The sequence below is a fragment of the Doryrhamphus excisus genome, chromosome 13, assembly GCF_030265055.1.
Source record: "Doryrhamphus excisus isolate RoL2022-K1 chromosome 13, RoL_Dexc_1.0, whole genome shotgun sequence".
Taxonomy (NCBI): Eukaryota; Metazoa; Chordata; class Actinopteri; order Syngnathiformes; family Syngnathidae; genus Doryrhamphus; species Doryrhamphus excisus.
Window position 1 is genome coordinate 9,204,152 of NC_080478.1, and position 22,655 is coordinate 9,226,806.

Here is a 22,655-nt window from a genome sequence, read left to right on the forward strand (position 1 = left end):
GAAAAAATGGCCGGGAAAGGTCAAGAAATGCAGGTGTCCAAAACAGTTGCTAAGAGATCTTCCGCTTGAATAACCATTAAAATATGCATAAGATCGTTTGCATATTAAAATACAGCAGCAGATAAAAGCAGCAGCCGCAGTATGGCAGAATCGCTTCTGGTGGATTGGTGTTGTCTGGAGCAGATGGTGGCGAGATGAGGGGAAAATAAGGTTTGGTTGTTTTGCATGCAACTCTTGATTGCACTCAGACTGTCTAACCAGGACCAACTCTTTTTGTTTTTTCAGCATAGGAATAAATTCATTTTTCTCCGACAGAACCCAGAGATCCTCATAATGCTTGGAACAATGTTACCAATTCAATATTGCCAATTTCAACCGTTAACCCAAATTCACCCCAAAATGTCTGAATGCATTAGTGGAAAAGTGCAACCAGGTCATGCATTTATTGTTTTTTAAAAATAATGTGTGAACAGACATATGTCTCTCTTTATTAAAAAAATATATCATGGCATTTATTAAATTGTAATTTAAATAATAATTTATTAAATGTATTAAAATTTACAAATAATAAATCTAAACTTACTGTGGAGTGCAAATTGTTGTTTGTCTATATGTGCCCTGCGATTGGCTGGCAACCAGTCCAGGGTGTACCTCGCCTCTCGCCCCAAGACAGCTGGGATAGGCTCCAGCACCCCTGGGAGCGGTAATAAATGAATGAATGAATGAATAAACTTACTGCGCTTTCAATGTCTACTGCAGTCAACCACCAGGGGGCGATAACAATCCATAGGTGTTTCTGTCGACTTTCATCCATGTACAATATTATATCTATTCTATCTTATATCTATTTAAAGTATCTTGATGTACTTTTACACTGAACTTTGAACAATCAATTCATATTATATTGCTATATATCATTATTATTAGGCTGCATGGTGGACGAGTGGTTAGCGCGCAGACCTCACAGCTAGGAGACCAGGGTTCAATTCCACCCTCGGCCATCTCTGTGTGGAGTTTGCATGTTCTCCCCGTGCATGTGTGGGTTTTCTCCGGGTACTCCGGTTTCCGCCCACATTCCAAAAACATGCTAGGTTAATTGGTGACTCCAAATTGTCCATAGGTATGAATGGTTGTTTGCCTATATGTGCCCTGTGATTGGCTGGCGACCAGTCCAGGGTGTACCCCGCCTCTTGCCCGAAGACAGCTGGGATAGGCTCCCCGCGGCCCTCATGAGGATAAGTGGTTGAAAATGAATGAATGAATATTATTATTATTATTATTATTATGAGGCATGTTGCACCTTATCCTATATGGAAGAACTTGAATGTTGAAATGTAATAATTTATACAGCATAATGACAGAAATGCAGCAATTGTTCCAACAATCCTAAGGCCGGCACTATTAAGAAGTAACAGTTGTGCCTCTGCTTTGTTCCTGGCCGAGGACACATGCAGTCTGTGAAGTCTTTACATCTTTCCACTTCGGACCGCGCACAATTAGTCTTCACGCCTGTTGGGCCTCACCATCGCCATGGCAACGGCAGGTGTAAGGCAGCAGTTTTAAGTTGATAACAGGAATACTAATTTAGTTTTAATTACCCGGAGCCATTTAGAAAGCAGATTAGCCAATGAGTCATCAGGAAGGATCCGCTCAGAGAGTCTTAGCAAGTGGCCGACAAAAGCAAGGAGGATGTACAAGGAGGGGCGGGGGTGCGAATACGCGTGTCTTGCATTGTATGGAATTTTTGTTTGGTTTGTTGTTGTCTCTTTTATTAATGCTGACATTCAAGGGAGGAATATTTTAAAGATTTGGTGGCCTCTGGTGCTGTTATTATCAGAGAACTATTTTAAGTACAGTATTACAATTTTTAACATACAGCATGTGTGAATATTCTCATTCATCCACGTCAACTGGACTGTTGAGGTTGTCTCAGAAGACATTTGACCTCTTAGCCAAGCAGGCTCCACCAGTTTAAAGCTCAAAGACCAGATACTGTATGGCAGACTATAAAGCTGTTCTATCTAGTCTTTGACATGTTGCACATAGGGAAAAAATGAACTGGATGTCAAGTTTTAACATTCCAAATATTCATTCAGGTGTAAAAAGAAGTTAACCACTCTATAGTAACACTCGATGGACACTGGGTAAGGGAAAATAGGGTCTTGCCGACTGCAAGCAGCACCATCGCATTAATGTCACGAGAACTCAGTGTCAGAAAAAAAAACGAGCGTGCAGAGCTATTATAATATGTGTTATTAATGTGAGATATTTTCTATGACACCCTTGTTTTGTTTACTCACTTAGATGGTATATGGCGAACAGAGCTCTTATTTTGAAGGCTGAACGTGTGTTGTGTGTGTTGAGACCGTCTTTTGATTGTCAAGACGAACTGGGTGCAAGAATGAGAAAATGAATGCTTTCATGAACAGGTGTAACACAGTGTAAACACACTCCTACACACTGAGTCACACATAGCCTAACTAAGCTAACCCAGCTTCCGTTTATGCACCCCAAGAGATTTTTTTTTCCAACTTTCACTGGTGTGTCAGGTCGCCATCATGACATGTTGAGTTTGAGGGGAGGCAAATTAGTGTGTATGAGGAGATTCCACCATGATTAAGCCGCCCGTCAGGAGAATACTTGTCACGATCGGGGAAGTCGGCGTTGCGTTGAGACCCCAGGATGCAGAGAGCAGGACCAAAATGCAGATTTAAAAAATTGTCTTTTAATGATACTTGAGCTATGCAGCAAGCAAACAGACAACAACTACCAAACAAGCTAAACAAAATGACTATGAAGCCACAAAAGAAAGAGCACACACCTGAACTAAATAGGGAGTATGAAATTAGAGGCATGTGCGTGAAATGAGTAGGGATAGACGGAACGGAAGGGAACAAGAAAGGAAGTCATACAAAAATAAGGGCATGGACACCGGAACAGAGGCAAAGAAGGAAACTAAAAGAGCTGTCACGAGGGGGTGACGGCCACATCGTGACAATACCAAACAAACGGTCCTTCTCCTCATTCTCATTATGTCATGAGATTCTACATTTAACAGTAAATTCCTGCGATTCCGTTAATAAAATCATAAGGCCCTGTGTTTGTTGTTTTTAATAAATAGGGATTTGGCAAAGTTTAGCTACCAATGTTAGCTATCATTGGTTGTATGTCCTACCAATCGCTTCTGTGAGACTACATTTGTGTATGTGCATGTGCAATAGCTGCGAGGAAGTGCAGAATTTAACTTAGAATAGTGAAAAATATAGAAACTTATTTGTTCAATAAGGTGTTTTTAGCCTTTTTTGGTGACTTAAACTAGCTGGTGGTGGTGTTGTTTTTGTTTTTTGATATATAAAGAAGTGTAGTGTGGAGCCGGAAAGGGACAGCACCTTTACAACCATTCATTAATTCATTCATTTTCTACCGCTTTTCCGCACAAGGGTCGCGGGGGTGCTGGAGCCTATCCCAACTGTCTTCGGGCAAGAGGCAGGGTACACCCTGGACTGGTCGCCAGCCAATCACAGGGCACATATAGACAAACAACCATTCACACCTATGGACAATTTGGAGCATGTTTTTGGAACATGCAAACTCCACACAGAGATGGCCGAGGGTGGAATTGAACCCTGGTCTCCCAGCTGCGAGGTCTGCGCGCTAACCAATCGACCACCGTGCCGCCCCTTTTCAACCAATTCAATATCTATCGTTACTATTACTGTTTTAGCATGGAAAGGAGGGGTTGCTTCAAATAAGGACTAAACATGGATGACTTTGCAATGTACTGCAATTGGCCGGCAACCAGTCCAGGGTGTACACCTCCTTTGTTTATTATGTATTATAGTTACTTCAGCTCTATCAAACAGCCAGGACAGTGTTTATTTTCTTTTTACATCGCAATAATTTTTGGTTCGTTGGTTATCATCACAATTTTCCTCTTTAGTCATTACTGGCATCCTTCACTGGAGGCATCACAGACAAAAACTGAGAAACTGCACTTTGTTTCCAATGCTGTGTGAAGAGACATAGTTAATAATGAAACAGAAGCAGAGAGACATCTGCACTGTGGTGCCTCCATAGATCTTCAAAATTTTCACCTCTTATAAAATGCTTCCCATCATGAGCCATACATCCTTTGAGCGCGGCACCTGACAAGACCACCCACTTTTATCATTCAGGCAGAGTTTTATATGAGGGAACTTTAGCCTGTCAGACCAGAGAATCCCATTCCTGTAAGTAACAGTAAGCCTGATGAAAAACTTGTCACTTAATGCTGTATAGACGCCGTGCCTCCTTTGCCAAAGTGTTTGTAGCCAAGTCGACACAGCAATTAAGAAAGACAAAAGATCAGCACTTCTGTCATAAATCACTGTCTGCTCGTCGAGCCGCTGTATTTGCAGTCTGCTATCACATTTCATGCCAACGAAGTGTTAGATCGCATAGCTGCAAAAAAACAAGGTAGATAAATGCTTTCCTCCTATGTGATCAGAGGACCCCTTGGGGCTATTAAACGATTGTATTGCACTGGGAATCGCCTTCTTGGCATATTTACTTTAATCACAGTGGTTGTTACACTTCAATCCTGCAATTAAGACTGATGTTGACATTTAATATTCCTATTTAGTCCTTAATATTTCCTATTCACTTGTCTTCCGTTATGTGTGTTAGATATAATGTACATTAGTGGTATTCTAGTGCTATTTTGGTGCATTTTCCTTGGTGTGTGTCTATTTGTTTCTTTTTTCTATAGTCATACTATAGTGTAAATCACTATATGCATTTTGTATTTAATAAGAGTAGTGATATAACTGTTTTATTGTGTTTTTCTGACTTACTATTCCTGTTCCTGGTCTCTGTCCAGGGACAAGAGCTGCTGGCAGCGTTTTTCACAGAAATGTCATGCACATTTCACAATCACTTTTAGCAACATATGGCATTGTTATTCTTATTATTTTTAATTCCAATAGCATTTACATATTTAATACAGAGTAGAGGTTCAGTCGTGATTAGTGACTGTAATAGTGTGTGTCTGTCTGGCTTCTGTGTTCTCCTGTGCCTGTTCTCCGTACAAGGGCAGAAGCGGTTTTCATAAAAATGTCATGCACCGGACCACTATATTCTGACAGATTGTGTTATTTTACTTCTTTTCCAATATGCTCTTGATATTTAATACAGAGTCAAGGTTCAATTGCAAAATAAAGGCCGTTATTTAATAATTACGGCTGTTAATTAAAACAAAAAGAAAAATCTGAAAAACCTGCCTGTGAGGTATTGGTGACGTGTGCACTGTGCACCTGTCAGTCAATTCACCACTGTGCATGGTGCGCTTCGATTGCGCCAAGAATAGACCAGATCGGAGCCGGCGAGCTTTCAGTGCACTTTTGGCACGCTGTTTGTCACAAAATTTTCACTGCGCCAAGCTGAAAATGTGGACACTCTCGGCGCAGCCCAGTGTACCAGGCAAAATTACCACTGCACGGGGTGTGCCACGCTCTGCCACCCTGCGCCACGAAGATAGACCACAATTTTTTTTAAAACGGCACATGACAAAATAAATATTGACAACTTATACAAAAATCAAGAGCAAGGGTCGCGCCCATATACTGTAGCCCAGTTGGGCTGTAGCTTATACTTCACACACTCTATTACGTAGACAAACGCACACACAAACAAACTCTTTTACACACACTTTGTCACATTTTTCTTACTCTGGTGACTTCAGCGACGTGGAAATATGACACCACGGGTCTTTCACCATTCAAATTTTAATATTGTTGTAATATTTGACAACCACAGCAGCTCAAGCACAAATGCTAATAAGTCGCAAAAAAAAAAACCTGCTGGCATTTCAGGGTCAACGCACTCTGTGACAACTCAACTCAGCGACAGTAGATACAAATAACTTTGGTCTTGTCGAGATAGCCTACATATCTGCCAGTGTTGTCTTTGTCACGTCTGCTTGGATTCCCATTCCTGTTCCTGTACAAGCGGTGTTTCGAAAACATTCTTTCAAGATGCAGCATTCTTGACACCGCATTTTGTCTTAAAATACCTTTAGTGCTCTTTTTAGTATTCTTTTAGGAATCATTTCATTGGTTTGTGTACAACTTCATGTTCCTATTCCTGCACAAGACCTTTAAGACCGCTTTTTGTCTTAATAACCTTCTAGGGATGTTTTTGAAGGAATTTTATTCATGTGTGTCTGTTTGGATTCCCATTCCTGTTCCTGCACAAACTAAGTTTAGCAACGTTCTTCAAATGTCACACATTAGACTAGTTTTTGTCTTAATATCCTTTTAGTGCTGTTTTAGGCGTCAATTTATTAGTTTACGTCCCAGTGTCCTGTTCCGACTCTTTTTCCGACTCTTTTTCCATGCACACTAGTTGTTTTTAGTAGCATTTTTCATGTAAAATGTCATGCATACAAACACTTTTTGTTTCAGTATCCTTGTACTGTGCGGCACGGCGGTCGAGTGGTTATCGCGCAGACCTCACAGCTAGGAGACCAGGGTTCAATTCCACCCTCAGCTATCTCTGTGTGGAGTTTGCATGTTCTCCCCGTGCATGCGTGGGTTTTCTCCGGGTACTCCGGTTTCCTCCCACATTCCAAAAACATGCAAGGTTAATATGCAAGGTTAATTGGCCACTCCAAATTGTCCATAGGTATGAATGTGAGTGTGAATGGTTGTTTGTCTATATGTGCCCTGTGCTTGGCTGGTGACCAGTCCAGGGTCTCGCCCAAAGACAGCTGGGATAGGCTCCAGCACCCCCCGCGACCCTCGTGAGGAAAAGCGGTAAAATGAATGAATGAATGAATGAATCCTTGTACTGCTATTTTAGGAGTGATTTCATTGGTTTGTGTCAAACTTCCTGTTCCTGCTTTTTATGAAGGGGAGGACAGTGTTTTGCACAATTTTGCCATTCAGAGAGCACAGTGGTAGTGACTGCATATGGCTTTTTTTTAATTTAATTAAATTTTTTACAAATTTGCTTATGAATTCAGCCTAGCATCAAGTTATTAAAAATAACAGTAACAATATGTCCAGTATATCGGTTGTTGTTGTTTCCACGTGTCTACATTGTCTGTACTTTGCCACACATCAGTCAGTGAGAGATTAATGTCCTCCTGCTATGTGGCCTACCTACGGTAAGTGGTTGCTGTCCTATCAGTTTATCCCCCCTGTGTCTCAAGATGGTCGCATTACATGCTAGTCCAGTCACTATGTATTTGTGATGTCTTGCAGGTGTGGGACGGAGTGGAGAGTGGACGATGCCTGAGGGTTTACACCTGCCACTCGGGAGCTGTGCGAGATGCCTGTTGGACCCCCTGCGGGCGACAGCTCCTCACTGGCTCGTTTGACGGCACAGCTGTGGTCACAGACGTGGAGACAGGTGAGCAGCACGCACTTGACAGGATTTACCTCTTGAAGTCTGTAACTCGTTTATTTTATTGTAATATATAGTAGTCTTTATAGTAGTTTTGCACAACTAAGGGCAAACCATAACTCGGGTCTCCTAGCTGTGAGGCCTGCATGCTAACCACTCGTTCACCGTGCAAATTTGGGGAAATTTACAAATTTCCCCACTGAGGGACGAATAAAGGCATATCTTAGCCCTATGGACAATTTAGAGCCTCCAATTAACCTAACAAGCATGTTTTTGGAATGTGGAAGGAAACCTTGAGATCATGATTAATTGGTTCCAGACCCGGTCGTAAAAATGAATTTCCATAAAGTAGGATGCCTTATTTATAAATGGAATATTTTCATAGGTACAGCATAGAAAACCTGTTTAACATTATTAGAGCCCTCTAGACACTTTGAGCAGTAACATAATTTTTCCAGCACACACCTAGTGTTATTATATACAGACACAAACATCTGTCATGATTTGACCAAAGTGTGTTTTATGACACAATAATAGTTTGATGTAATTACACCACACTGCGATTAAAGCCATTTTTATTGTTGCACTGCGCAGCAAGCAACCGTTTTTGTTCCCGCATGTGTTCCCACTTTGATTTCATCACTTTGAACCAAATACTCTTCCGCATTGTGTTGTCGGCGACCCTTTTTGTGTGATCGTACAATGCATTTTCAAGGTGACATTTACAAGAGATCAATAATTTGGTTTGCTTTGGAAGTGGTTTGCCTCCCTTGCCAGACAGGCGGGCTGAGTGCAAGTCATATAAGCCATATAAGACGCCCCTTTTCCATTATTTTCCTTCCTATATACACACACAGATTTGTGGTGGTTCTACTATGTATAAATAAATACATGCGTGCGAGCCAGACGTTGGTTTCACAGCCCCCATGGTGTCTGCCTTGCCAGCGTCAACACTTTGCTGTGATGACGTGCTGCCGTTTGTCCTTCCCCTCTCAGCATGTTTGTCAATACTGCCAATAGGGCCTAAGGATAATAGCTTGGCTTGCACATTAAGCACACAGGCAGCTACAGGGAAGAGGATCAATAATGGATGCATCACGGCTGGAGCAGCCGCCATGACCTTACAGTGAAGCTTCACAAGCCACAGCCATAACCACAGCCATAAACAAACAATGTTTATTTTGGTCTTCTGCCTTGATAGTCACCCAGCTCCTGTTCAGTTTTCTCAGGTGTTTTAAGGGACGGATAAAAACTTCCAGGTTCGTGTCATTGTAACATTTGAGGATACACAGCTTGAACAGACACAAACAACACACGCTGGTTTTAGCTTACCCTGTTGCTGTGGCTGTAAGTGGTTTGCGTGCAGGCCACACAGCTAGCTTGGAGACCCGAGTTCGATTCCACCTTTGGCCATCTCTGTGAGTTTGCATGTTCTCCCCGTGCATGCGTGGGTTTTATCCTGGGGACTCCGGCTTACTCCCACATTCCAAAAACATGCTAGGTTAATTGGCGACTTCATATGCAGTTTGAATTGCATGGGTGACTACATCTTCCTTCATCACAAGCACAGGCATTACAGTTTGTTGAAGATTTAGTAGCAATATGGTCCATATCGCCCAACCCTACCAGGAAGTGTATCCTAACTTTTGATTGGTGTAGTACGATATATGCCAAAGAAGGATATTTAGAATCTCTGTGTGGGATCATTTGGAAGTGCTATTCCCGTTTTTACTAGGCCGTTATCACATACATTACACCATTATCCTTTTAGGTTTCTTTTGTTTTAAAATGAAAACACTTTTATGAGCATTGAGGTTTTTTTTTTCTTGTTTCACATGGTGGTTGCTCACACATCAATATGCTAAAGAAGCAAGTTCAATTTAGCCTTATATCAATAAGGGAGTAGGGGATTCCTGCTCTGTTTCTGCACAATTGCAGTGTAATTGGATGTGGCTAAGACCCAGGCTCTGACTCTTTATAACTCTATAACTAATCCGACACCAGCAACGTACTGAGCTGCATACATAATTGGCCTCCTATTCATTTCAATACATATATTTGATACACCAAGGAATTTCTCATGAGTTAACACATCTACAAAATAATAAAGCTCTTAGCACGTACTGTATGTAGGTTCTTGCACACAAGTCTTTTATTACAGTGGATTTCCACATGAATGCTGTCTATTCAGGTCAGTTGGGCTCGCTTTGAAGAGATTATGTTTTTTCAATAACTGCTGCGAGTCAGGTTGGTCTCCTGCAGGATGTGTGACCCCGCCCTCCCCCTAAAAAGGAATTATTAAGGACTCCGTGCTTTCAGAATGCTACACAGACCCATTTTATTCAGCCATCTTCACACTTGTCCCTGTGTCCAATTTCATTTGCGGCATTGTGTTTCCGCCCCCCCAGTTGGACTCAGGCAGGCTGTAATGGCCACAAGGGAAAAGAAAGGGAAAGAGGCAGTTAGACAAAGAGAAACAAAGCAAGAGTTTGGGAATTGGAGGAAATGAGTTTATTCTGCAGGGCATTAGAGCGAAGTGGCAGCTGTTGGTGCTGCACCTCGGACATGCTCCTTGGCAGGGTATGACGGAGGAAGATGTGCCAGCAGTTACCGGCTGCTTTGTATCAGCTTGTGTATGTGTGCACGACTTGAGTCATCTGGACAGATTCCTACAGCCTCTGTGCAGCCTGTATGCTTCATTTTCACATTTTGTGGCGAAAGACTTTAAAGTGGGCAAAAGTGCATTTTGGGTTTTTTGGAGGATTTGGTGATTCCACCACAGAAGGGTACCGGGGATGGCAAAGAGTCCACGTTTGATGATAACCAATAACCATAGAACAGAAAATTGAGCATACAGCAATGTAGCATCAAAAACGATATAATATGGCTAAACGAATGCACAAATAACAAAATGTAACCCATAAATTCTCAAGTAAAATTGCACGTGAACATGTTAAAAAAGTATTATGCTTTGGACTTTTAACCACATTAAACCAGTATACATGGGTTAATACCGGCTCCCCTAATGTACATGACTTTCTTGACACATTTCCTACATTTACTGTGTATCTTGTGCCTATCTTTCAATCACATTTTCTCTTTCATAGGAAACGATTTATCTTTAACACCTCATTTGCACTGTGAGTGGGTGGTAGCAAACAATATGGCTGGATAATCATAGCCATGAGCGGTGCATACCAAGGGACAATCCATGCAGCAGCAGCAGGCACACAGCAAAGCATTTACTCCAAATGCCACCGGCAAGCATATGTGATATTTTGACCTACTTTGTAAGCAGAATTTTTACAATAGCTACACAGCGGTAGATGAATGAAGAAACTTGTGTCCTGCTGATCTCAGCTATATCCAACTAGTTGACAAAAACCAAGAAAATGCTTTGCTGGAGGTCCAGAGCACCCAGTTGGGAATTGTTTTCAGGTCAACATGTTCTCCAAGAATATAGTTGAAAATGGCAGAAAAAGATAAGCACAATATTGTGTCCAGCTTACCTCCATTAAACTTACTTTGGGTGTTTAAAACACATGTGCAGAATGCTGTACTAGAAGGAAACATGGGTAAAAGTTGAATTTAATGTAGTAACCAGCATATATTTGTATTTACATATGCACAAAGCATTTGCATTGAGTTTCTCTTTTCCCAGTTTTTCCCATTGGAAGTGGTGTAAAGTGAATTTATTTGGTCCAAAGTCAAACAGTTTCCATGGGGAACTGTTGAAAAAATATTTTAATATTATGAACTGTCATAGAGACAGCCAATTTACCATTGTAAAATAAAACTAAATGAGGTAAAACTACTTACGTGGCACATAATTGGAAAACAAGAAGGTGTTTGCAGAGTAACACTCTCACCAAGTATTTCGTAGGCATGACTCGATTTAAAATCATAATATACATACATATAACTCTAAAAAAACACACTTGTCTCACAAGATTTGTTTACATCTTTGTGGTTGTTCAACCTCCAAGTTTTGACTTTAGCAGCATATTTTTTGGTCAAAATTCTGCAACCTACGACTTTGGAGGTTCCACTGTATGGAAAAAAAATTAAACTTTAGGGGTAAGAAATGTATTAGAAACATCTCTCAACATGGAGCGGTGCACCATTCCCAACACAATAACAAACATTGTCAAATAGTTGTGTCAATCAAACGTGCCGTGCATGTTTTTCCAGTTAATAACTAATGAGATACCTTGGTTGCTTTGTTTTGTTGACTTGTTAAAACAGAGCAATGTGTGCTGTGACAGCACCGTGCTCAATTAATGAAGTGGAATATCCATTTCATCCCCGCCTCCCTCCTCCACGTTCCAGTCATCCTTAATGTCCCTTAGCACCATGATCTCCTTCCAAGGCTAGCAAGGGAACAACACATCACTGTGGTCTTCCCTTATCTACCCCCTCTTGAGATAATTAATCTTTTCTTAATTAAAACATGACATGTCACTCTCTTATGAGGAGGCTGTTGATGAATTTTCAATGTACATGAGCGAGCTGTACCGCACGGCTGTGGCTAAGCCAATTAAGCTGGGAGTGCAAGTGCCACCAAACCCTGCCTGTTAAAAACTTTGGGTCGATGGAATCGAATTTTGGAGCGAGCTATAGGCCACCATTAAAATAAAGAATAGACAGTCCTCTTTGCTGTGCATTTGCTGTTTCCTGCTTCTGTTAAAGCTTGATAGGAATATTCTGGAACAAGTGGTTAATGAAGTGAGTTTTGGTTTGCAAGGCCCGAGACTGTTTTGCATGTGGGCTTTGTTGTTTTTTTTGTTTGATGAATTTAATGAGGAGCTGTTGAGGCACGAGGTGCAATGCTTTGCATAGCCTTTGACAGAGCTGCTGCCTCGTAGTTTAGCTGCATTTTTTCATGGCCGACTTCTTCATCACGCACAAAAACAAATTGATAGACACGCCCCGTCAGGTGTAATTATAACAAACCCCATCAAATGTTTTTATTTTGTTTTCTAGGATGACATTTTTATTTATTGATTTAGATAAGGCTGCCTTGAACCCAAACCTGGTTTTACATTCTGGTTCCTCCTTAACCTCCTTTTTTTTTTATTCCTCGGACAAGACTGATCCACACAAAGCCACACAATTGAATTGTGCCTTTTTGTTGCCCCCGGAATGAAATGGAGTTGCAGAGGGCCTCCAGGGATTGAACAAGGTTTGATTTTAGTGCCAAAGAGCGGTCATGGACATATGTGAAACGCACAACATACGTGATCAAAAACTAAATGTGTCAGCCTGTAAATGGCTTTCTTCTGAGACATTTCTTTTTCAAGGCATTTTTTTTCTTTGAAACCCCTGGGTTCAAACACAGTATATTTCAGAATGTTTGTTGACCTCTGATTTGGTGGATGAAAATAGACAATAAACGGTTAATTCTTTCCAGACCCGAACCTGATAAGTCAATTTCCGCAAAGCATTTGTTGCAGTTGAATTGAAAAAAATATATATAGTTAATTAAATTAACTATAGTTTATAGTTGGTATGAAGAAGTTTGGGCACCCCTGATAATTTTCAAGATTTTCCTTTATAAATCACTAGTTGTTGGGATTAGCCATTTCAGTTAAATATATCATATAGCAGTTCCAATAATTAGTGCTAAAAGCATTCAAATCAATAAAACAAAGGGTGCCCAAATGTACAGTGCATCCGGAAAGTATTCACAGCGCTTCACTTTTTCCACATTTTGTCATGTTACAGCCTCATTCCAAATTGTATTAATTTAATCTCTTACCTCAAAATTCTACACAAAATACTCCATTATGACAATGTGAAAAAGACTTTTTTTGAATTTATTAAAAATAGAAAACTAAGAAATCACATTTACATAAGTATTCACAGCGTTTGCCATGAAGCTCAAAATTGAGCTCAGGTGCATCTTTTTTCCACTGATCATCCTTGAGATCTTTCTACAGCTTAATTGGAGTCCACCTACAGTAAATTCAGTTGATTGGACATGATTTGGAAAGGCACACACCTGTCTATATAAGGTCCCACAGTTGACTGTGCATGTCAGAGCACAAACACCAAGCATGAAGTCAAAAGAATTGTCTGTATACCTGCGAGACAGGATTGTCTTGAGGCACAAATCTGGGGAAGGATACAGAAAAATTTCTGCTGCTTTGAAGGTCCCAATGAGCACAGTGGCCTCCATTATTCGTAAATGGAAGACGTTTGGAACCACCAGGACTCTTCCTAGAGCTGGCCGGCCTTCTAAACTGAGCGATCGGGGAAGAAGGGCCTTAGTCAGGGAGGTGACCAAGGCCCCGATGGTCACTCTGTCAGAGCTCCAGCGTTCCTCTGTGGAGAGAGGAGAGCCTTCCAGAAGGACAACCATCTCTGCAGCAATCCACCAATCAGGCCTGTATGGTAGAGTGGCCAGACGAAAGCCACTCCTTAGTAAAAGGAACATGGCAGCCCGTCTGGAATTTGCCAAAAAGCACCTGAATGACTCTCAGACCATGAGAAACAAAATTCTCTGGTCTGATGAGACAAAGATTGAACTCTTTGGTGTGAATGCCAGGCGCCATGTTTGGAGGAAACCAGGCACTGCTCATCACCAGGCCAATACCATCCCTACAGTGAAGCATGGTGGTGGCAGCATCATGCTGTGGGGATGTTTTTCAGCAGCAGGAACTGGCAGACTAGTCAGGATAGAAGGAAAAATGAATGCAGCAATATATAGAGATATCCTGGATGAAAACCTGCTCCAGAGCGCTCTTGACCTCAGGCTGGGGCGAAGGTTCATTTTTCAGCAGGACAACGACCCGAAGCACACAGCCAAGATCTCAAAAGATTGGCTTCAGAACCACTCCGTGAATGTCCTGGAGTGGCCCAGCCAGAGTCCAGACTTGAATCCGATCGAACATCTCTGGAGAGATCTGAAAATGGCTGTGCACAGACGTCTCCCATCCAACCTGATGGAGCTTGAGACTTATTGCAAAGAAGAATGGGCAAAACTGCCTAAAGATAGGTGTGCTAAACTTGTGGGATCATATTCAAAAAGACTTGAGGCTGTAATTGCTGCCAAAGGTGGATCAACAAAGTATTAAGCAAAGGCTGTGAATACTTATGTAAATGTGATTTTTTTGTTTTCTATTTTTAATAAATTCAAAACATGTCAAAAAAAAACCTTTTTTCACATTGTCATAATGGAGTATTTTGTGTAGAATTTTGAGGTAAGAGATTAATTTAATACAGTTTGGAATGAGGCTGTAACATGACAAAATGTAGAAAAAGTGAAGCGCTGTGAATACTTTCCGGATGCACTGTAGGTACCTGCCTACGTTTGTTTAAATAATTATTGCACACTTTCTGTAAATCCTGTAAACTTCATTTCACTTCTCATACATAACTGTGTTTGTCTGCTATATGATATATTTTACTGACTAATCCCAACAACCAGGGATTCATAAAGGAAAATCTAGAAAATTATAAAGGGGTGCCCAAACATTTTCATACCATTGTATTTGCTTCAACTCTGAAAGATGACATTTTATGCTTTTTCCACTTTTCTGACCTATAAATGTGGTTCGAATGTTGTATTATCGTGTTCAACAATGCCAAGTTTCAGATAATGAAGTTTGCGCATTTGGCAGTGAGCCCTGAAAGAATTTTGGGACGCCTCTGAACATTAGGTTTCAGAGCGTTTTCTCTAACACCGGCTCACTGTGACATCACAGTGAGCCTTGACATCCTTATATGGGCGTGTCAGGGTACAAGCTGTTAGCTGTACAAGCTTAGTGGGACCAATTACTGGGTATGCCTAGAGATGGGCCGTAGGTGGCATAAATGAAAACAGACCATTTTGGAAATCCAAGGAAATACAGCTGGAATAGGTGCAGATTCTGGATGATCCAGAAAGATTTCTGTGCGGGTTATGATGTGTAGCTGCTGTAGGAGTCCACAACTCAATAAAAAAGGCAGAAAATGAACATAATATTATTATTATTTATTATAATGGTTGAATTCAGACTTACGTTTATATGATGACAAATAACCGATGATGGTAAATGAAGTACTGTACAATTTTTAAAATTGGAACACAGATTAACAGATTGCTGCAACATCGAAAATGAATTTATACTGTAATAAGTTAAGAAGGATGTATTTTTATTGAGTAAAATATTGATTTGTATTGTATTCTGTAAATTATATTACTTTGAATTAAAAAAGAAATGATTGAAGAATGTATTTCCCATGTACTGGTATTACTCCAAAATTAAATCCAGGTTTGTGTCAAATAGTTCAAAAATCATTTGGATGATAAAGGCAAAAAATAATTACCTATTTTCCCTTGAAATTACATAATGACACTCTTGGCCAATAGTACTCATAAATACAGTGAAAAATATGCAATTAATCCACGTGATTGGTATTGGCCGATCTCACTCATGGATGATCGGAAAACCCTGATCACAGCAACCCTACATGCCGATCATCCTCCCTGTTTCCGTGGCAACTTGAGGCAGCGCACCCTATTGCCTCACACATCAGAATAAGGACAGGAGCAGTTTGGCAGGTACTTAGGCAGCCAGAAAGAAAAACATGTTTGACTTTTTTTCATTTCAGACCGTCTGAGCTGAATTAATTTTCAACTTGTTTGCCATTTATGGGGAAATATTTCAGCAACTTCTGAACTTTTTTTTGTGCAGTAAGTTCTGAATCTCATGAAACAAATGCCGAATTACTTCCCAGAACTTTCATGTTAAAAAGCTGACACACAGATATTTTAGAGTTTGGCTCTCCTTCCTGCATTATTCAGGAGACCCCCTACTGAGCAGAGCTGTGAAGATGTATTATTAAAGAAAGATTCATTGATCTTACGTTTCCTGTGTGTGTGTGTGTGTGTGTGTGCTTTTTCTCCGCTCTCTTTTTGGCGTGAAGGCCTGCAGACAGTGAAATCGGATAACCAGTTCAAGGTGATGTGTGTGGCTTCGCACCCCAGCAACTCAGAGGTGTTCCTGTGCGGAGGCTACAGTTCATTGGTCAAGGCATGGGACTCTCGCTGCTGCAAGGTCAAACATATTAACCTCCTTACACTACATCTATCACTTTTATTGAGTCCGCTTCACCTTCTGTGCTTTGACCTTTTTTTAAATCGAAGGCAGGTAGACTGTGAACACATCCTGCACAGTCCCACACACACACACACTCATACAAGGGAGTGTGTGTTTGGAAGACCACTGTGACCTGAACCTATATCTCACTAAAATGTTTCATACATGGGTCTGAAAGTGCAGGTTATCTCACTAATTGTGGAAAGCGAACATTGTGAAGCTCGCAACCCAATAATGCTATTAAAGCTTAATGGGCTCTTTTATATGATAATCCTATTTACTCTTTCATAATCTAAATGCTCACAGTTCATTTTGACCCTCAGCCATTTGAATTGTTGTGCCTGCAGGATTTCGGCTATAAGGCAAGATCCAGGAATGGCTTCTGCCAGCAGGTGTCAATGTAAATTGCAGAAAGAGGCTTGTGACCTCCATAAACAGGCGGTCCGCTCACTGGTCCATTACGTTCAACAATTAGTGGGAAGTCAAGTAGTAATATTGCTGTATTTTTTCACAGTTACTGCCACTTTATTTACTCAACTACAGAGACCACCAAGCGTTTATTAGAGATGAGACGTTTATTTTCTAAAGTAGATGATGTAGCATATGATCTCTGTAAGTAAGTGTGCACACAATGGTTATTGTTGGTTTTGGTTATAGCAACAACCGACGTCAACATAAACGGGTGCCAGTCTACTGCATTTTTCATATGTTTTTATGTATTTTTATATAGCGTATCTTTTTTTCCAAGGTGGTGAAAGTGTACAAGGCAGGTATCCAGCAGACTTTGGACATTCTCTTCCTGAGAGGTGGTTTAGACCTCATCACAAGCTCTGACTGTGTCAGCAGAGACTCTGCAGACCGTACACTAATTGCATGGGACTTCCAGACCACAGCCAGGGTCTCCAATCAGATCTACCATGTAAGTGTTGACAGATGCATATGCCATGTATGCATCAATTAAATTAACAACACAACATCACAAACTTACAACCATCACTCGTTTAAGTGCTTCCAGATCCGATTGCGGTAAGAGAATTTTCGCAAAGTAGGATTCAATATTAATACATTTAATATTTTTGTATTTAGAGCATACAGTAAAACATACTATATACCATTTTGAGCCATGTAGACATGAAATAACACTGCTGTAGTTACACTTACAATATTCTTTGTTTACACCACATGTTAATGCACGGGCTACGGGATCACTGCAGGGACACGAGGCAACCACTGATACATTGTATGTTAGCGAGCTAACTGGTTAGCCTCAAATTTATTTATTATAAACTTAAGAAAGGGTTTCAAACAGAATAGGAAGAAAGACAAAGTAGAAGCCAAAAACCTACCACTTCCACACTGAATAGGAGGAGAACTTGTTTTCACATCATGTTGGACATGCTATGGCTGTCTACATGCAGTGTGGCTGTAATGTAATGGAATATCATGTCTTATCAATGTTTGGTGTCATTACTGACGCCTAGTACTACATATAACTTGTATCTCTTTATGTTTTGACTGCTAATGGGCCGTAGTCAACCACAAAACAGAGATCATTAATTAATTATTGAAAATATTCACCAATACAATGGCAATATTCAAACCCCAATGTTGCCCCGCACAACTGTTTATAGACATTGCCTTACATTACATTGGTTTTTAAAGTTTAAAAGAAATAAAGTAGCTCTAACTAGCATGTTGACATGCTAACATGCTAGTTAGAGCTACTTTATTTAGAGCAATATTTAGTTAGAGCAATATTCAAACCCCAATGTTGCCCCACACAACTGTATGTCTGTTTATAGACATTGCCTTACATTACATTACCTTAACACTGCATGAAGCCATGACATGTCCAACATGAAAGAGTGAAAAAAAATCGTATCCTCCCATTGTGTGTGGAAGTGGTAAATTTTTGGTTTCTAAAGTTTCGAAGAAATAAAGTAGCTCTAACTAGGATGCTAGCTTGTTAGCCCACTAGCTTCCTGACTAGCGGCCGTCTTGATTCCAGCGTCAGATTTGCAATGTGCTGTAAAAAATGAATATTAGGAGTTAAACGTGACCATAGTAGTGTTATGTTATGTCTAGAGGGGCTCTAATAATGTTTAAAAATGTATTTACTTAGAGAGTCATAGACCGATTGTCTATGCTCTAACTATGAAAATATTTCGGACTACATCATACATATATATCATATTAATTTAATGTGGTCGGTTCTGGAACCAATTAACCGGTATAAACCTGGGATGACTGTAAATTCAAACCTACTAATATAAAGTGATTTATTTCCCTGCTGGACACTAGGAGCGGTACACCTGCCCTAGTCTGGCTCTCCATCCCCAGGAGGACTACTTTGTCGCCCAGACCAACGGCAACTATATGGCGGTATTCTCTTCCCAGCGGCCCTATAGAATGAACAAGAGGCGCCGCTATGAAGGACACAAGGTCAGGAATGACGCCGCCCTTAGGGTAGTTCACACATGCACGATCAATAGCTAAAAAGCAATTTTGTCGGATGTACAGACACGTAATTAAAATTAGGCAAGGAAGTGTCAAGCACAACATGTAAATTCAAGGCCTGCGGTGTTTTTCTTTTCAACACACTCTACCCCCCCCCCACCCCTCCTGCATAAATGTATGGTATTCTGCAGAGAATATGCAGTAGTTGGGAATGATGGAATTCAGTACAATTTGACATCACATACTATACTAACCAACCACAGTAATATGTACTGAATGTACTTTTAATTTTAGTGATACTTCAGATCAGTTGGCGTTCATTTAGGGTTAATTATAGATTCAATGTCATTCAAAAGACAATGGTTAAGTACATTCAGCTCATAATTCGAACCTGTAAAAATACAATAGAATACAGCTTACATATGAACAAAGGAACTGGACAAACCCTAAATATGCCTTTTCCTAGGTGGAAGGATATGCAGTGCAGTGTGAGTTTTCTCAGGACGGAACAATTTTAGCATCCGGCAGCTCGACCGGCTTGGCCCACTTCTACGACTACCACAATGCCCGCCCTCTACATACCCTCCAAGCCCACAGCCAACCGTGCCTGTGTGTATCCCAACATTCCGTCCTGCCAGCCACCGCGGCCACTTGCGACTGGGCTGGAGCGATCAAAGTCTGGCACTGATGATGCTAAAGGGACAATATGGAACTTAAATGTTAGGTAGGTGAAGCGACAACATGGGACTGGATCTCCGGGGGGTGCACAAACACTGTTAAAACTCCAAACACTCTTAGGCAAGTCATTATCTATAAAAGAAAAACACAACTTTGTCTCTTGATAGGTCTTTGTTCTTGCCAGCTCTGATATGACATTTCCCTCACAACTGAAAACGACATCCCAGACAGAACTCAGATGATGTGCTCACATCTGTCAGCACTTGTCAGCTCGATCCAAAATCCCTCCAGTCAACAAAAAGCGCAATGACATGCTTGTGATCTTTATTCAGTGTTGAATTGAAGGGTCCTTAAAATACAGTAGTCACTACTGCACAAATTAAAGTAAATACAGACTTCTAGTTCCTGTGCCTTGTTCAAGTCAACCAGGGCTGTTCAAAATCCACCCATCCATTCATTGGCCTGTGGAATACTTTCAAGCAATAAACAAAAAAAAAAAAAAAACACCCACGTCAGAACATTACTAAGTAAGGCGTATGAAATACACACTGAAAAGGAACAAATATAATGTCAAGTAATACATGACACTATTTCCCTTATCACTTATAATACAAAGTTGAAATTTAGGCTGTTTATCCATAATTATTTTGTATTTGCTCCCCTGACTTGACAGACATATGATTGTTGATTGCATATTTATGGAATTAAATGTGAAGAATATGTAAGAATGCTGCCCCCGCAGCCAGGGGTGGACTAATCAATAGGCAAAACATTATAAACTTGGTTGTAATCTTTTCAAAATGTTACCAGTTACAACCACAAAATTAATAATAATAATAATCATAATCATCATAATATTGATATTAACATTAACATTAACATTAACATTAACATTAACATTAACATTAACATTAACATTAATATTAATATTAATATTAATATTAATATTAATATTAATATTAATATTAATATTAATATTAATATTAATATTAATATTAATATTAATATTAATATTAATATTAATATTAATATTAATATTAATATTAATGATTATTATAATTATTATTATAATTATTTATAATGTTTGCCTATATATTAACATTAACATTAATATTAATGATTGTGATTATGATTATGATGATGATGATGATGATGATGATTATTATTATTGGTTTTATTAATTCATTTTATTAATAATAATAATAATCATAATAATCATAATTTATCACTTCTAGAAGTCTTACTGAGTGGTCCCCATACTTCAAGCAAAATGTAGCCATCTTTAAGTTCACATATCTGCATATCAGTGTTGTTTGGTCAAAAGTGTTTATGCCACTGCTGAATTATCATCAATAACCATTCTATTGGTCCTTTCCTTGACTATCTTTGCAAAGACAGGCATGCTTTCATTTTCTGAATAATATCCTGTTTATGTTTTTAATTCACAGAATAGATGCTCTGATATTTTTATGAACCATTCATTCATGGCTTCCCATCTCATGTGCAGCCCAACTCATGTGGCGCCAACTTAAATCGCTGACTTTCCAAACAATCTTGGTGATGTCGAGACTTTTCCTGACATCATTGTGAGATTTTTCTGGTATTTGGAGACGTGAACGTGAAAGCGCATACCGTTCTCAGAGGTGAGTGCAGCCGACTGCAATGACAATATCTGCCTCTCCTCTCGGCGTTTAGCATGTCATGGCATGTCCGAGCACATAGCTACAGCGTGCTTCTTGTTATAAAAAATATTTCTGTGCTCCCGTGAATGAATTTTTTTCAATTTACTGCGCAGTTAGTGCTTTTTTTTTTCTCTCCCGAGACTCGCTGCATACACAAGCTCACCTTCTCTTGCTCATCCAATCAGCAGTCATAAAGCAGTCTATATATGAATTCACGGCCTTGCAGTGAGTCAGATATTTCAGAGCCATTTCAGAAATGCATATATCCCCTACTTCATTCATTCATTCATTCATTCATTTTCTACCGCTTTTCCTCACGAGGGTCGCGGGGGCTGCTGGAGCCTATCCCAGCTGTTTTCGGGCGTGAGGTGGGGTACACCCTCGACTAGTCGCCAGCCAATCACAGGGCACATAGTATAGACAAACAACCATTCACACTCACATTCATACCAATGGACAATTTGGAGTCGCCAATTAACCTAGCATGTTTTTGGAATGTGGGAGGAAACCGGAGTACCCGGAGAAAACCCACGCATGCACGGGGAGAACATGCAAACTCCACACAGAGATGGCCGAGGGTGGAATTGAACCCTGGTTCTCCTAGCTTTGAGGTCTGCGCGCTAACCACTCGCCCGCCGTGCCGCCCCTCCCCTACTTCAGTGTTAAAAAAAAATCTTGCTTAGCGAAGGGAGCTGCGACGTGAGGGCTGAAGTGACGTATTCGGCTCCGTAGCCGCGGGTTGCTGACCCCTGGCCTCGGGGCTCAAAAAAAAATATATATATTATAGATTTTTTATTCGATTACATAGCACATATTACTCTTCTAGTCTTAATTCAAATGCTTAAAACTACAGCAAAATGCTATTTATTATGATCATTTTGACAATGTCGCTGTCCTTACTGCACATTTGCTGATTTATTTAGGATGACATTAGAAAACAAACTTCAGATTTGGAGAAAATTGAAGCAGAGTTACGCCACTTGAGCAGAGAAGAGGAGAGGGCAAGAGTAAAAAAAAAACAACTTTTTATCAAAACTACTGATGGTGTCAACTATCACAACAAACATAAACACACAATGACAGCAAGAGAGAGAGACATACACTCTTGATAGCAGCACCGCTACTGTCAGTGTCAACCGCAGAGAATGCACGAGCTCTCGAGATGAAGCTGAAAGTGACACTTTTCATCACAAAGATGTGAATACTGAAGCGGTAACCTATATTCAATTGTGCTTAATGTTCTTGTCAAATACAGTAGAAGCATTGAGATGACTCACCTGTCATTTAATAGAACTTTATCAAGCTCAGGAAATAGGATAATTTTCTCATATTCACACTTGTTAGTAGATCCATCAATTCATTTTCTATACCG

The 22,655-nt window shown here is 40.2% G+C and overlaps 1 protein-coding gene across 3 annotated transcripts in view; it reads left to right on the plus strand.

Annotated features, from left to right (window-relative positions):
* The window catches only part of wdr25 (WD repeat domain 25), a 44,835-nt gene that overhangs the window by 2,595 nt on the left and 19,585 nt on the right, over positions 1-22,655 (plus strand). For 2 of the 3 annotated variants that reach the window (XM_058091476.1, XM_058091477.1), the window contains exons 3-7: positions 7,242-7,389; positions 16,294-16,424; positions 17,215-17,385; positions 18,768-18,908; positions 19,390-20,511. In XM_058091476.1, coding sequence (XP_057947459.1) covers positions 7,242-7,389; positions 16,294-16,424; positions 17,215-17,385; positions 18,768-18,908; positions 19,390-19,611 — 813 coding nt within the window. In that variant the 3' untranslated portion in view covers positions 19,612-20,511. Of the gene's footprint in view, positions 1-7,241; positions 7,390-16,293; positions 16,425-17,214; positions 17,386-18,767; positions 18,909-19,389; positions 20,512-22,655 lie in introns of those variants that run through there. The other variant, XM_058091478.1, reaches the window with a different exon arrangement.